The sequence below is a fragment of the Chenopodium album genome, chromosome 7 (genome assembly GCF_948465745.1).
Source record: "Chenopodium album chromosome 7, dcCheAlbu1.1, whole genome shotgun sequence".
NCBI classification, from domain to species: Eukaryota; Viridiplantae; Streptophyta; class Magnoliopsida; order Caryophyllales; family Amaranthaceae; genus Chenopodium; species Chenopodium album.
This window is the reverse complement of record NC_137840.1, coordinates 65,147,175-65,160,245: the sequence shown is the minus strand read 5'-3', so window position 1 is coordinate 65,160,245 and position 13,071 is coordinate 65,147,175. Positions and strand designations below refer to the sequence as shown.

General features: G+C 34.0%; 1 protein-coding gene across 1 annotated transcript; it reads right to left on the bottom strand.

Annotated features, from left to right (window-relative positions):
- Positions 1 to 990: 990 nt before the first annotated feature.
- Positions 991 to 12,129, bottom strand: LOC145639192 (putative DEAD-box ATP-dependent RNA helicase 29). The gene is made up of 11 exons (XM_081690361.1): positions 11,671 to 12,129; positions 10,006 to 11,167; positions 9,797 to 9,854; positions 8,147 to 8,251; positions 7,206 to 7,251; positions 5,167 to 5,243; positions 4,610 to 4,662; positions 4,136 to 4,211; positions 3,982 to 4,038; positions 2,225 to 2,363; positions 991 to 1,367 (listed from the first exon to the last, which is right to left on the bottom strand). The coding sequence occupies exons 1-11, from the start codon at positions 12,053 to 12,055 to the stop codon at positions 1,165 to 1,167; spliced, it is 2,361 nt and encodes a 786-aa protein (XP_081546487.1). The 5' UTR covers positions 12,056 to 12,129; the 3' UTR covers positions 991 to 1,164.
- Between the last annotated feature and the right edge of the window lie 942 nt (positions 12,130 to 13,071).

Genomic DNA, 13,071 nt, shown 5'->3' with positions numbered 1-13,071 from the left:
AGACGCGGTATATTATCATCTGAGAAATATACAGTAGTGTTCTTTCATTGGGTTGCTCTAAACCAAAGTTTGTTACTACCTTAGAAATATATTCTCTAAAGTGTGATTTTTTAAGCTTGCAGAGAGACTTACAAGGGAGGCTGTAACTACTTGCAACTTCTGTTCATGCAGGGGATGCAGCTTGTATATAAATTATCGATTTTCTGTGAATATGTCGGTGATCATTCTCGTAAAAACTTCTGTTATTCAGTTAAAAGTCATGTAGTTCAAAAGTAAATTCTTGTATTTTCTTTAGCTGTTTCTTGTTAGCAACTCGATCAAGCCTGAAACAAAGGCGAAAATTTCATAAAAAATGGATGTTTCTGTTGGGATCTCTGCTGAATAAGGTAATATAGTAATCTGTAGACTGTGGTTATTTAAATCAGTAATTAGTGAAGACAAACAAACTCCAAGAAGATAAAATTTGCCTGTGGTCCTGTGATTAGGAAGCGATCAAGGCTAATGTAATACGAGGAACTTGTTGATTCTGTGAATCTGAAGAACTTGCAAGTTTCCATCACCCCAAAGAACGAGGAATTTTTAGATACTCCGTACTAATAATTTCGCAAGTTTAAGAGTATTCTTACTGGTAGTTCTGCTTTCGAGGTTTAATATAGGTTGGATCAGTTATATTAATTTTTTGTACGGATTAAGTTAGAAGTTGAACTTTGAAATATCAATTAACTAGGTTAGGTTCCGTGCCATGCACGGTAACTTTCAGTAAGTATTCTTTAATTCAAGAAGTTTTTTTTTGAGAAGTATTCTTTACTTCAAGAAGTTACATACAGATTTAACCATCGAAAAACTCATCGTAAAATTAAATTTTGGAGCATTTTGTTGTCCTATAGAAAGAGCTTTATTGTTGTTGTACACAGCGAAATTGAACATGAAGTCAGTGTGCTTCTGTGCAGGTTTGAAAGCAGGATTTAAAATTTAAAGCGAACCACTATATTATAAACAAAACTCATTTCTCATATATATTAAGGATTTTTGGTTCACAAAGTAGAGTTCAAAAAGAATTGCAGATTATAATGAAATATCATAACATTACAATAACAATTGTTACAAAGGGTCAAAAATTCAGTCGATCCTCTCTGCACGGAGGACCATGCACTATAGTATCTTCTACCTGGACTTTCGTTTCTTACCGTTTTTACCAGAGTTTTTCCCCTTCTTTGAATTTTGCTTCATCAAAGATTGCTTGGTTGCTTTCTTCTGTCTCTCTTTTCGAACCTGTTCAAGATTTTTGATTTCTGAAGGAACATGTGCATTTGGTATTGAACGTTGTTGGTTGCGTCCGTTGAACCTCTTATTAAACCGACCACCACCTGTAATAAACAAAACACAGGTACTAAAAGTAAGAACGCCAAAAAGTAAAAATATCCTTTTGATGTCCAATGAGATGACCAACAACAGGGATAATATCCTCCTAGGCTGCTAGGCATGCTCTCAAATCGCCAAGAATCAGTTTCAAATGTAAATTAGGGTGTCAACATAACCTGTCTGACATTTTGGGCAAAAAATTTTGGGCAAAAACTTCAAGGTTCTAAACAATTGAGTTTAGTAAAATGATGAGAAAGGCATAACAGATGAGGGGCAGGCATATAAGCCGGAGCTGCATGGGCAGCAAAACAAGTGCAAAGCAGCATGACCGACTAAAAGAGCAATAGAGCATGTTGAAACTATTTTGCAAGATAAGTGTGACAAAAACATCTATCAAATGCTTGTCCTCTCGTTTAATCTTCCCTTGGCACCTTATTAATAAACTTTCTCAAATACAAGTATGATTTTTATATCCACTTTTTTATGTTTTTACTTTACATGCCCGCCCGCCCCCCCCCCCCCCCCCCCCCCCCAAAAAAAAAAAAAAAAAAAAAAAAAAAAAAAAAAAAAACCCTTAGTTGCTTTTTTTTTCCCAGCTCACTTTTTCTCGTTTTTCTTCCAATTTCATAGTATCACTTTTCTTTGTTAATTACATTTTTTTTCTGGATAACATCTTATATCTTCATGTTAGTCAGCCCCAAATTATTTTGGGACTTGAGCATGTTGTTGAAGAGGTAAGTGAGTGGACTATGCAAGTCTTCATTACAAAAATTTCGACCTATTTGCTAGTTATACATGCATGCTTAGAGGGTGACCAACATTATAAGTTACAGAAACCAAAAGCCTAGTTTTTGAACAATACCTGAAAATCCAGAGGATGATCCCACATTGCCTCCACTATCGTGTCCTTTTAGAGCAATTTTATTATGTGTACTAGCTTTCCACTTTTTATAAATCCCAGTTCTCTGAGCCTTCACTTTTTTCCCTCCTTCAGTCTTAATCTGTCCAATAACAATCATACATGCATAATTAAATAATTCAAGTGGGGAAAAAGGGACAACCAAGGCATCTGGACCAAAAAAAAAAAAAAAAAAGAGACGCCTGGACAGACTTTTTAATCAAAAAAATGTATAGAATATGATTGGTCTCTGATAAATTCAACATTTTCAGTCAAAGATTATAGGTTTACAGATTCTACTTCAATAAACAAATAAGAGCAATGTTTTTGTAGAGCAATACAAGATTAATGATTCTGCTTCCATAGGATCTCAATAACATGTTTACTAGATTGCCAAGGTTGACAGCATATAAATTACTCTAAACAGAGTTCATTCAAGAGAAAATCCTATAAAAATGGATATTCGGCTAGACCCAGAAGCTGACGCAAATATGCAATGCAAGCAATCTCCTCAATACCTGCAATACTTCTTAAATGACTGATAAGACGCATATCTTTATTTTTGTCACACCGCAACCCAACTAATCAACCCGAAAGAGAAATGACCCATATATGAACTTTCTAGTTTGATGCTGAAGAAAGAGCAGATCTAATCAACACAAAATCAATATGTTTGAGACTGGCTATTTTTGCTGACATACATTCATTATAGCCTACACAAGAGAGGATTAACACAGTGACCTCTTTTAAAATTGTTTAGCAGAAAGTCAAGTTGGTAGCAGATCCAATCAACACAAGATCAATATGTTTGAGACTGACTATTTTTGCTGACATACATTCATTATTGCCTACACAAGAGAGGATGAACACAGTGACCTCTTTTAAAATTGTTTAGCAGAAAGTCAAGTTGGTAGTCTTTTTCTTATCAAAAATTTTCGCCAACTTTCTTTCATAATTTTAGAGTTCGAGAGGGTAAGGGTTAAAAAAAATTAACAAGAGAGAGCACCACTGCTAATAGACATCACACTATTCCAGCTTGAGTGGTTGACTGGCAAGTGGCAACTGCACATAAGCTTTCATACTTATAAGCCCCAAAACAGGAAAAAGAAAGGGAAAAAAAAATAGCAAATAAATTTGCTTAAAGGCAAAAAAAGTCTAATGAGAGACCAGAAATTTAAATGATCATTGTTCCACGAAGACAGCATAACTACAAAGAACATTTGACAATCAATTAAACAACAAAAGGTCTGAGAGAGGATTAACAGCATAAACATTCAAGGGACGGTCAGAAGAGGGGGGGGGGGGGGATATATCACCAGTTCTCCACCATGACGTTAAGCCCATATGTAACAACCATGAAGTTACTACATAGCAGTTAATCCACATAAAAAAAAAAATAAAAAAAAAAAGGAGAGAGAAGTGCAAATATAATACTTCCTCTGTTCTTTTATTATTGCACCATAAGGGTTTGACACAAATTTTTTGGTTGTGGAAAAAAGGATGAGAGAGAGGTAGAAATACCAAGTGACCCATGTTATTCTATACACAAAATAAAAAGGGTTGAAAAGCAAGGGTTATATTAGGTATTTATAGTGTGAACACAAATATTTCTTTTCCTGAAATGGATATGGTGCAATATATGTGAAACTTCCTTAAAAGGCAAGTGGTGCAATATTAAAAAAAGGGAGGAAGTATCCATACAAAGGAGTGAAATGAAGTACCTTTCCGGTGGCAGTCACACGATCACCATTGTTAAGCTTGATAAACTTTTTGCTTTTCTGATGGATAAAAGTACAAATGTGTTAAAAAATTATCTGCCACTAATACAAAATTGATCAGAGTTGACCAAAGAAGATCTTTCACACACAGAAGTACCTTATCCCAGTGGACTTTTTGTTTCTGCATTCCCACTTTATCATCTGCAACTAGATCCATAACAGCTGAATCCAGCCTACAAAATAATTAACATAACCAAAAAAAACTTAAGCTTAATTAGCCTATTGCAAAAGCAGTATATTTGGATCACTAAGTTATTAAACCCTGGACCAAGCATTATTGTGAATTTCTCAAAGGATCTTTGTCTACAAACACATTAGACATGAAATTTTTATTGATGGTCCATCCCCCACCTAATTGGCATAAAAACGGATAATTTCTTTAATTCTTTTAACTTGCAACACTTCTATTTCAGTCACAATTTATAGCCAATAAGTAAAGATTATATATTTTTAATATTATGAAAGCATAACAGAGACAAATCTGACAAGATCACACATGTATCTAACAACAACAACAAAAAAAAAATAGCAGCACCAATTATGATGCTAAATAATTCTTTAGCAGCCTCACCTATTTGAACCAAAACCTAGTTCAGCTCGCATTGATAGTCCAGCCTCTGTATGCTGAGATAAAGCCAAGAAAATGAAGTTACAAATAGCATTAAGGCACAAGAAGGTATCACTTCAATAAAGAAAGCCACAGAAGACAAGTACTCCCTCCGTTTCATAATAATCACAACACTTTCCTTTTACAAATGTTTCATAATATTGCAACACCTCCATATTTGGAAAGGACACACAATTATTTTATTATTTCTCTCTCCCACTAACCACACTTTCAAATATATTTTATTATCTCTCTACTACCAATTCCATTTAACACTTTATTTTATATAATTTCTTTTTCCTACTAACCATACTTTATACTATACAAAATCTTATATTGGTCCCCATCCTATATATTTCCAAAACTATGTGCATACCCTAGTGTCACGATTATTATGAAACGAAGGGAGTAGCAATGTATCCCAGGGATGTCACATCAATATCATGATGGACAGTATCAGTACTCCTAGTATGATAAGTTTTTTTTGAATAGATCAGAGGAAAAACCAAAGAGAAAAATACCTGGTTTGTAGGCACTGGATTGATAAAATACTCCTCATTCTTGAAGCTCTTTGCTTTCCTTTTAGAACCAACAGTTTCTGATACAGTTAAATAAATAAATAAATAGAGAGAGAGAGAGAGAGAGAGAGAGAGAGAGTTGTGAGACTGTAAGACTCTAAGATATCATAGTAAGAAATGTAAATTCGAGCGTGAGAAAATTAAATTATAAAAATACCAGCTCCAAGGCCTCAAAAGATGCCAGGACAGGGAAAATTGAACTATTGAACAAGATAGTATAGCAATTTCTTTCATTTCAGTATTTTCTTTTCTTCAAAACTTTAACTCTTCTAAGTTCTAACCTACATCCTAACAACTACATAGCTATACTATAGCCTAAAAGGGATGACAACACAGCTATCTTTAGGGCATAAGCTATGCATTCAAACACCTTTGCTTGGAGGATATATCTGAGTATGTCAGTTTACTCACCATTACAGCCTTGCAGGTAATACAATGAAAATGCAAATTTTCCCACAATGTATAAGGTAATTTTTTTTTTTAAAAAAAAAATAACAAAAATACTCCATCAGTTTTTCTGTCAACAAGTCACTATAGCTATACAAACCAAGAAAAAGTAGAAATGAAAATTATGCATGTGGATACTTTTATAGTTCCTTCTTTTCTTTTTAGTAGCACCATATGGTGCTTTACACTTGCCAATACAAAACGTTGGACATTAATATCTATGAATTGATTTTAGTAAAAAATTGATATTTGAAAAGTACAATTCAATACAAATCTAGTTAGATCTCACATGACTATATTTTTTTCATACATATAAAACACAAAAAATGGTCATATTGGGATGTGTAAATAGTTAAAATATCCAAATGATTCGATTAAAAAAAATGGAGGAAGTCTTAGAGAGGAGAGAAATAGAGCGTAAGAGATTTATTAAATAAAATTACGCCCCACAAAGTGAGGTTGTGGATAACAAAAAATAAATAAAGAGTTATCATAAAAAGAATAGAGTAAAAGTGAGGTTGAGGATAACAAAAAATAAATAAAGAGTTATCATAAAAAGAATAGAGTAAAAGTGAGTAGAGCTTAGAAAAACACATGAAAACGAAAAGTGAATTGAACGTAGAAAAAAAGAGGGAGTATCTACTATGTATTATGAACACTAGGCCTAAAAGCATGTAAATTTCTCAATATTTCTTTTAATTGCAAGATTCTCTCTCTCTCTCATCATAGTGGTCCCTCTTCAATCTCTACCCACAATAAATAGAATACTAAAAGCTTTTGCCTCCCCTCTTGTTGCCATTGAAAAGTATTAACTACTTATAAGCATTGCATGCAAAAGAAAATTGCAAACATTGAAATTACAATACTTCATGCATTTTATCTCCCATTGAGTGCGAGTAGAACATCGATTCAATATACACTTTTCCTCCTACGTTTTAGGGTGAAATTCACCAAGCTTTACCCACACTGCCAGTCTGCCACACATATACACAAGTACCCTAAGGAGAATGTGATTTACCCTTTTCTCACAAGCAGGCATAGCAGCACCACGTCTATTACCAACACAGCAATAAGCTTGAATTCTAAAATACTACGAAGATGCAGGGAACCAAAAAGATAGACTCAGTTTAGCATCCCTTGTAAAAAGAAAGGAAAAGGTTATTGACGAATACCAAAATTAAACAATTAGCAAAGGACCATACTGACTTAATTCCATGATTACAAAACTTCTACATAATTAAAGATGTTGATGATTAAAATTGTGCATTAAAAACAGTGAAAAAGCAAAACAGGAACATCATTTAAAACGAAGAGAATATGTTTTAGTCTTTCTATGCTACTGAAAGACTGCTGCCTGAGTTCCAATCAGCCACAATATCTCAAACATCAGATTATATATTTACTTAAGAGGACTTCAAGTCATAAATATCTCATAAAATATACATTTAGTAGCATCTCTACAATAAGGGTTTCAAAATTAAAAGGGAAAAAAAATCAGCAGCATCATAAAAATAAAATAAGTGAAGAAGATAAACCTTTATCCTCCATTTCATTGACAAAATTGGACATGGGTTCCTCTTCCTGCATAAGCAAGACTCCCCATCAAAACAAAATACCAAGACAACAGCAATTAACATTAAAAATCTCAATATCTTAAAGGTAGAGCTCTCTTGATCTCTTCACCTAAATCTCACTTATTAGTCCTAAACTTACTAGCCCGAATCTTATCTAAACTTAAGAGCACTTATTTTATATTACATCATCATATTGGAACTTGTTAGACCCTATTTCACCTTACCATAAGCTCGTAATAGACCTTATTGCATGCTCTCAATAGACCTTGTTGGAACTTATTAACCATTATTTAATTTTATATGAGCCTATTAATTTTATCTTAACTTATTAGCCCCCTTATACTATCTTATTGAGCTTATCAACCTTATTTTATTTTATCTGAACTTATAAACCTTAAATAAGTGAAAATAATGTGAAGAGAACATAGCCTAAAGAGGTTCCCTCCGTGCAACAGGTGGAGGGTAAGATCTATACTCTCTCTGTTTTTTTAATGCATCGCTTTGACTTTTGCACTATTCACATACCGTGTTTAACTTAATTAATTTTACAATTATAAAATATATAAATGTTATTATATAATATATCATTATGTCTAATTTCATAATATAATTTTGTTATAGTTTTTGCTAATAGACAATTAAAGATATTAAAGTTACGTCTCGACAAATGTGGCGGTCAAACTCATGCATTTAAAAAAACAATGGGAGTATTAAATAGATATCTTATTTTGTAGAATGTAGGGGAATAACTGAAGAGTCCTCCTGAAGACCCATATTAAAAATAAATAAATAAAAAAAAACGATGAAACTACCAATAACGGAGTACTAAATGCATCAATGGCAGTTCACATTAAAGTTCAGCATAGGGTATGAAGTATTGCATCTAAAACTCAAAGTATTACCTCGGCTTCCGTAGCAGTAGAACATTGCTGCTGCACTTGTTTAATAATGTGATCATGGATGGCTTTTTTCTCCTTCATCACATCAACCCATTGACTAGAAGGACCCTGCTGTCAGTAAAAACAATCTATTAGGAATTATAAAAAATAAAAATTAAAAATAAATAAATAAATAAATAAATAAATAAATCACATATGCAGAAGAGACAACCTTGTTAACTCTATCATTTTTCCCAATTCAAATTTCATGAAGCCGTGAGGCCCTAAGATAAGAAAAGTCCACGGGAGCAAGGAATGATAAAGATAAATAAATACGTAGTATAAACTTGTCAAAAGCATATATATTGAAGGGTTGTCATCATTACAATTTCCCAATTTACAAGCATGACAAATATTATAGATAATATTAAAGGTGTAACACATCACTAATTGATTTCCAAATGATGAATGCGACGATCATAAATTTTACAACGCCGTCACTTGCACAAAGTTCAACACAAACATGGTACACAGATAAAAAGATTGATATAAGCACTTGTTATGATTTCCAAGAGAAGGTATATCAACATATTCCCACTTCAGCATAACAAATCGCATACTAGTTGATGATACTACTGGACATAAATTCAGTAATTAGTTTTCAAATAGCCAATACCGGGATCAACATTTTCACAAGCACTACCTATATGCATGTAAATTTCAAGACAAACATTAACCCAACTCTAGTAAGTAGTAAGATACACTGCTTTGCCTAATTTGTTACTCCCTCCGTTTTTTTTTTATTTGCATCACTTCCCATTTAGGGGTATTTTTTTAAATGCATCATGTCTATATTTGGTAACTTCATACTATATTTTATCATTTCTCTCTCTTACTTTAAACCCCACTCAAATTATTTTATCATTTCTCTTTCTTCCATGGTCCCCACTTAAATTATAAAAAATTAAAAATATCCATCATCTCTCACATAATTTCTCTTTCATGGTCCCCATCTTATTTTTACAATATTTATTCACCCACTCACAATATTATATTACTCTCCAAAAACTTCGTTCAATCCCAAGTGATATAAAAAAAAAAAAAAAAAAAAAAAAAAAAAAAACGGAGGGAGTACAATACTTTATTATATAGTTTTAACAATGAATCAGAGTATGAACTAGCTGAGAGACCAGCATCAAGGTGTGGGGGTAAATTTTGAATTTGACTTGTAATTTATCCAATAGATGTCAAATAATTAAGCCGACACTACTTGGAATGAATTGATTTTGTATAACTTTCTTTCGGCTTCAAGCATAATAATCCCTCCATTTCTTAGTACATGCAACAAGTTAACATCATTATACACTCATTACAAGTCAAATTGTTGCACGTACTGAGAACGAGGGAAGAGTATTTATAATTCATTCATCTTTAAACCCACTTACTGACATACAAACAGAACACCTTACAAATTCAGCAAGCCAGATCCTACAAGAGATATAATCAGAAGAGATGGGGTACAGTATGCATACAATGAGAAATTCATAAATAAAATTACCATATCTATTTTCAACAACATTTTGCTAGACTTTTACATAATGAAAAAACTTAAAATAGCAAAAGAAACAATGCAGTGACAAGTATAAGAAGTACAATCATAAACTTAAGTATAACCTTTCGACGCTTTGACATTGCAGCACGGCCTTCAGCCTCCAAAATTGTCTGCTTGGGTCTAGCTCACATTACCAATATTAAAGAGTTAGATGAATGCCAATACACAAGGTATGGATGCATGCAAGAGAGGAGATGGAGAAAAGACAAAAAAAGACAAAAAAAAAAAAAAAAAAAAGAAAAACAAACAAACGTCAAAAATCAATGCCTACCTGAAGGATTTCAAGCGTTCAGTGAAAGCTAAAGCACTCAGCTCATTGCCTTCTAACTCACCTTTGAACATAGGATGCAAGCCTTCGCGGGGTAAATCTTTTGCTCTCCGGATTGATGCTTTTGAGGGTGCAGGTTTTGTCTTTATATACTGATGGGATGCATTTTTGCTAGCCTTCAGCAAAGCTTGTATATCGGAAGATGAGTCAATGTCGTCCCGTACTTTATCTTGCACAAGATCTAAAGCAGTCTGAGGAAAACGCCCATACACAGTAACACCATTGGCCATAGCTTGTTCAATTTTATCCATAACCTGATTAATATCCTTTAGATATTCCTCCTCTGTTGGAGCAGGTCTGATGGGTTTTGACATAAAGAGATGAAGATCCAAAACGTAAGGGATATCTTCAGGTGTAACAAAGGAGTAAGCTGTACCGGTCCGACCATTTCTGGCAACTCTTCCAACACGATGCACAAACATTTTAGGATTTGAAGGGAAGTCCCAATTGAGTACATTATCAAGCAAAGGAATATCCATGCCTCTAGACGCAACATCTGTAACAATTAGCAGCTTAGTTTTTCCTGATCGGAATTTTGATATGCTTATTTTGCGAGCTTCTTGATCCATATCACCATAGCATATATTGGACTCAATACCCTCTATCAAAAGCAACGATCTCAGGAACTCTGTATGGTGTTTAGTGGAAACAAAGATTAACATTTGCTCCTCAGATCTAACCACGTCCCTAATCAAATATACTAAGGCTGCATTTTTCTCTTCTGGCCTCAAGGTAAAAAAGGTGAGCTTACAGTCTGCACTTATTTTCTTCTCCACATCTAGGCGTACAACCTGAGGATCTCGCAGACCAGCCTTAGCAAACTCTGCCAAAGCAGCTGGCATAGTTGCACTAAAAAGCAAAGTTTGCCTACTCTCACTCAACTGATTCAGAATGCTATGCAGTTGCTCAGCAAAACCCATACCAAATAAAGAATCAGCTTCATCAAAGACCACAAATTCCACAGTTCGAAGTGTCATGTCATCCACCTCAGCCAAATGATGCATCAGCCTGCCCGGTGTAGCAATAACAACGTCAGGATTCTGAGCCAATTCTTCAAATTGATTTTCCATTGAATCCCCACCAACTAAAAGACTCATACGGAGATCTGCATATAAAATGACCACGAAAAATAAAGCACAACAACAGTCTTAGAAATACACTCAAACGCAAAAATCCGTACCCAACAACGCTTTATTAACGCCTTGATTTTCAGATAAAATGGTAATGGCAATACATACTTGATCCATTTAGTTACCATATCACAGTTAACAAAATTTTATTTCTTACAAAAGGTCTCCCTCTCACCAAAGTATAAACTACCCTCCCATTATATAAGATACATTGTTCTTGTCAAAGTTCGACCTCGTTAATGCCCGATAAGAGCAGGACATTCTAATTCGCTTATATATAAACAACAAAACACCATTATTTCACATATTATAAACAAAGAATTACACCATTAATTCAAAATTCCAAGCACACTACTTTTCACATATTATAATCATAAAAACACACAACATCAAGCTACTTCTACTCAACAAAAATACCCAAATTTCAAAATTTCAATCAAAACCATAATCAACAAAAATGATACTGTAGAAAAATAACCTGTAAAACGCCCCAATTCTTTACAAAACTTCATAGTTTGAAGAGCCAAATCCCTAGTAGGAGACAAAATCAAAGCCCTAATCCCATGTTGAGGAACATGCTGCTTCAATTTCTCCAACATAGGGATAAGAAACGCCGCCGTTTTACCAGACCCAGTTCGCGCCATAGCAACAACATCAGACCCAGCAAGAATAATCGGCATAGTTTTGCGTTGAATTGGGGTTGGTACTTTGTAACCCTTCCTTTTGATTCCATTGAAGACATTAGGGCTAAGTCTTAGGGATTCAAACCCACCTCCTTTTGCTTTCTTGCTTGCTTTCTCTTTGTGAGCTAGCTCTGATTGTGAGCTCACGAGGAAACCTCCATTGTGCTTGTCTTTCGCCATTGGAGATGGCGAAGAAGGAGGAGAGAGAATGAGGAGAGGTTTTAGGAAAGGGTTTTAGCGTTTTACAGGTGAAGAGGAAGGCTCGCAGAGTAGCCAATAATGAATATAGGTCAATTCGAGCCCAATAAAAGTTTGGTATGCCACGTTGAAATGGAGGTGTAAAAAACTAATTCGATCCGATTTAAAAATAACTTAAGGTTAAATGTCGTAGTAAAAGTTTTTCAAGTGAAACACCTTACGTGTTTCTCAAAAGGGTTAAAGTTGTTTCCTCAAAAAAAAAAAAAAAAAAAAAAGGGTTAAAACTATATTTTTAGCCAATAAAATACGGATAACAGAGTAATTTTATTATTTTTCCTCTTTACCTCTTTGTCTCTCCTTCACTTAGGAAATACCTTTCCCTAAGGGGTTAGTAAGGGTATCTTTTGTTCGGCTGACTGGTATATCGTCGCGAAGCGGTGATCCATTAAAGCAGCCTTGAATATTCTTTCCACCATTGAAGCAATTTCTGTGTTATCAAATTTTCAATTTTCAAAATCTACTGGCTTTGCCATAGGAAATGGTTGTCGTAAATGGTTGGTTAGGGTTGGTGTATGTAATGCTGTTAGATTGTTTACATTGAGAAAACAAGTAGAAAGGAGGAAGAATGGTAAGTTAATAACATTTGAGATTGAGAAACTAGGGCTTGCTCCTAAGCTTAATTTAGATTTTTAGATATATTTAAATACAATGATTTAGCATGATTTAACTCAAACTAGAAGTGATTTGATTAGAACCAACCTACACCCAATTGCCCGAATTTACACGACAAAAAGTGTGTCAATATATAGGTCATGGGACCGGCCCCATTGATCTTCATGTTTAACGTTTTATGTTTATCAAATGGTGATTTGATAATTAACTTGAACAATGAACGGGGCCACATCAACAATCTTAAATAAATCAGAATAAGTGGATCAAAACATCAACAATCTTAATAAAATCAGAATAAGTGGATCAAAACAGGGTGTTGTAGAAAG

What these genes read in the sequence shown, in the direction of transcription:
- LOC145639192 (XM_081690361.1), bottom strand. Translation starts at nt 12,055, where the DNA reads ATGGCGAAAGACAAGCACAATGGAGGTTTCCTCGTGAGCTCACAATCA. An exon ending in AAAAAGTCCACTGGGATAAG is followed by an intron (nt 4,039 to 4,135) that starts GTACTTCTGTGT and finishes TTTATCCATCAG; the next exon opens with AAAAGCAAAAAGTTTATCAA. An exon ending in ATCATCCTCTGGATTTTCAG is followed by an intron (nt 1,368 to 2,224) that starts GTATTGTTCAAA and finishes TGTTTATTACAG; the next exon opens with GTGGTGGTCGGTTTAATAAG.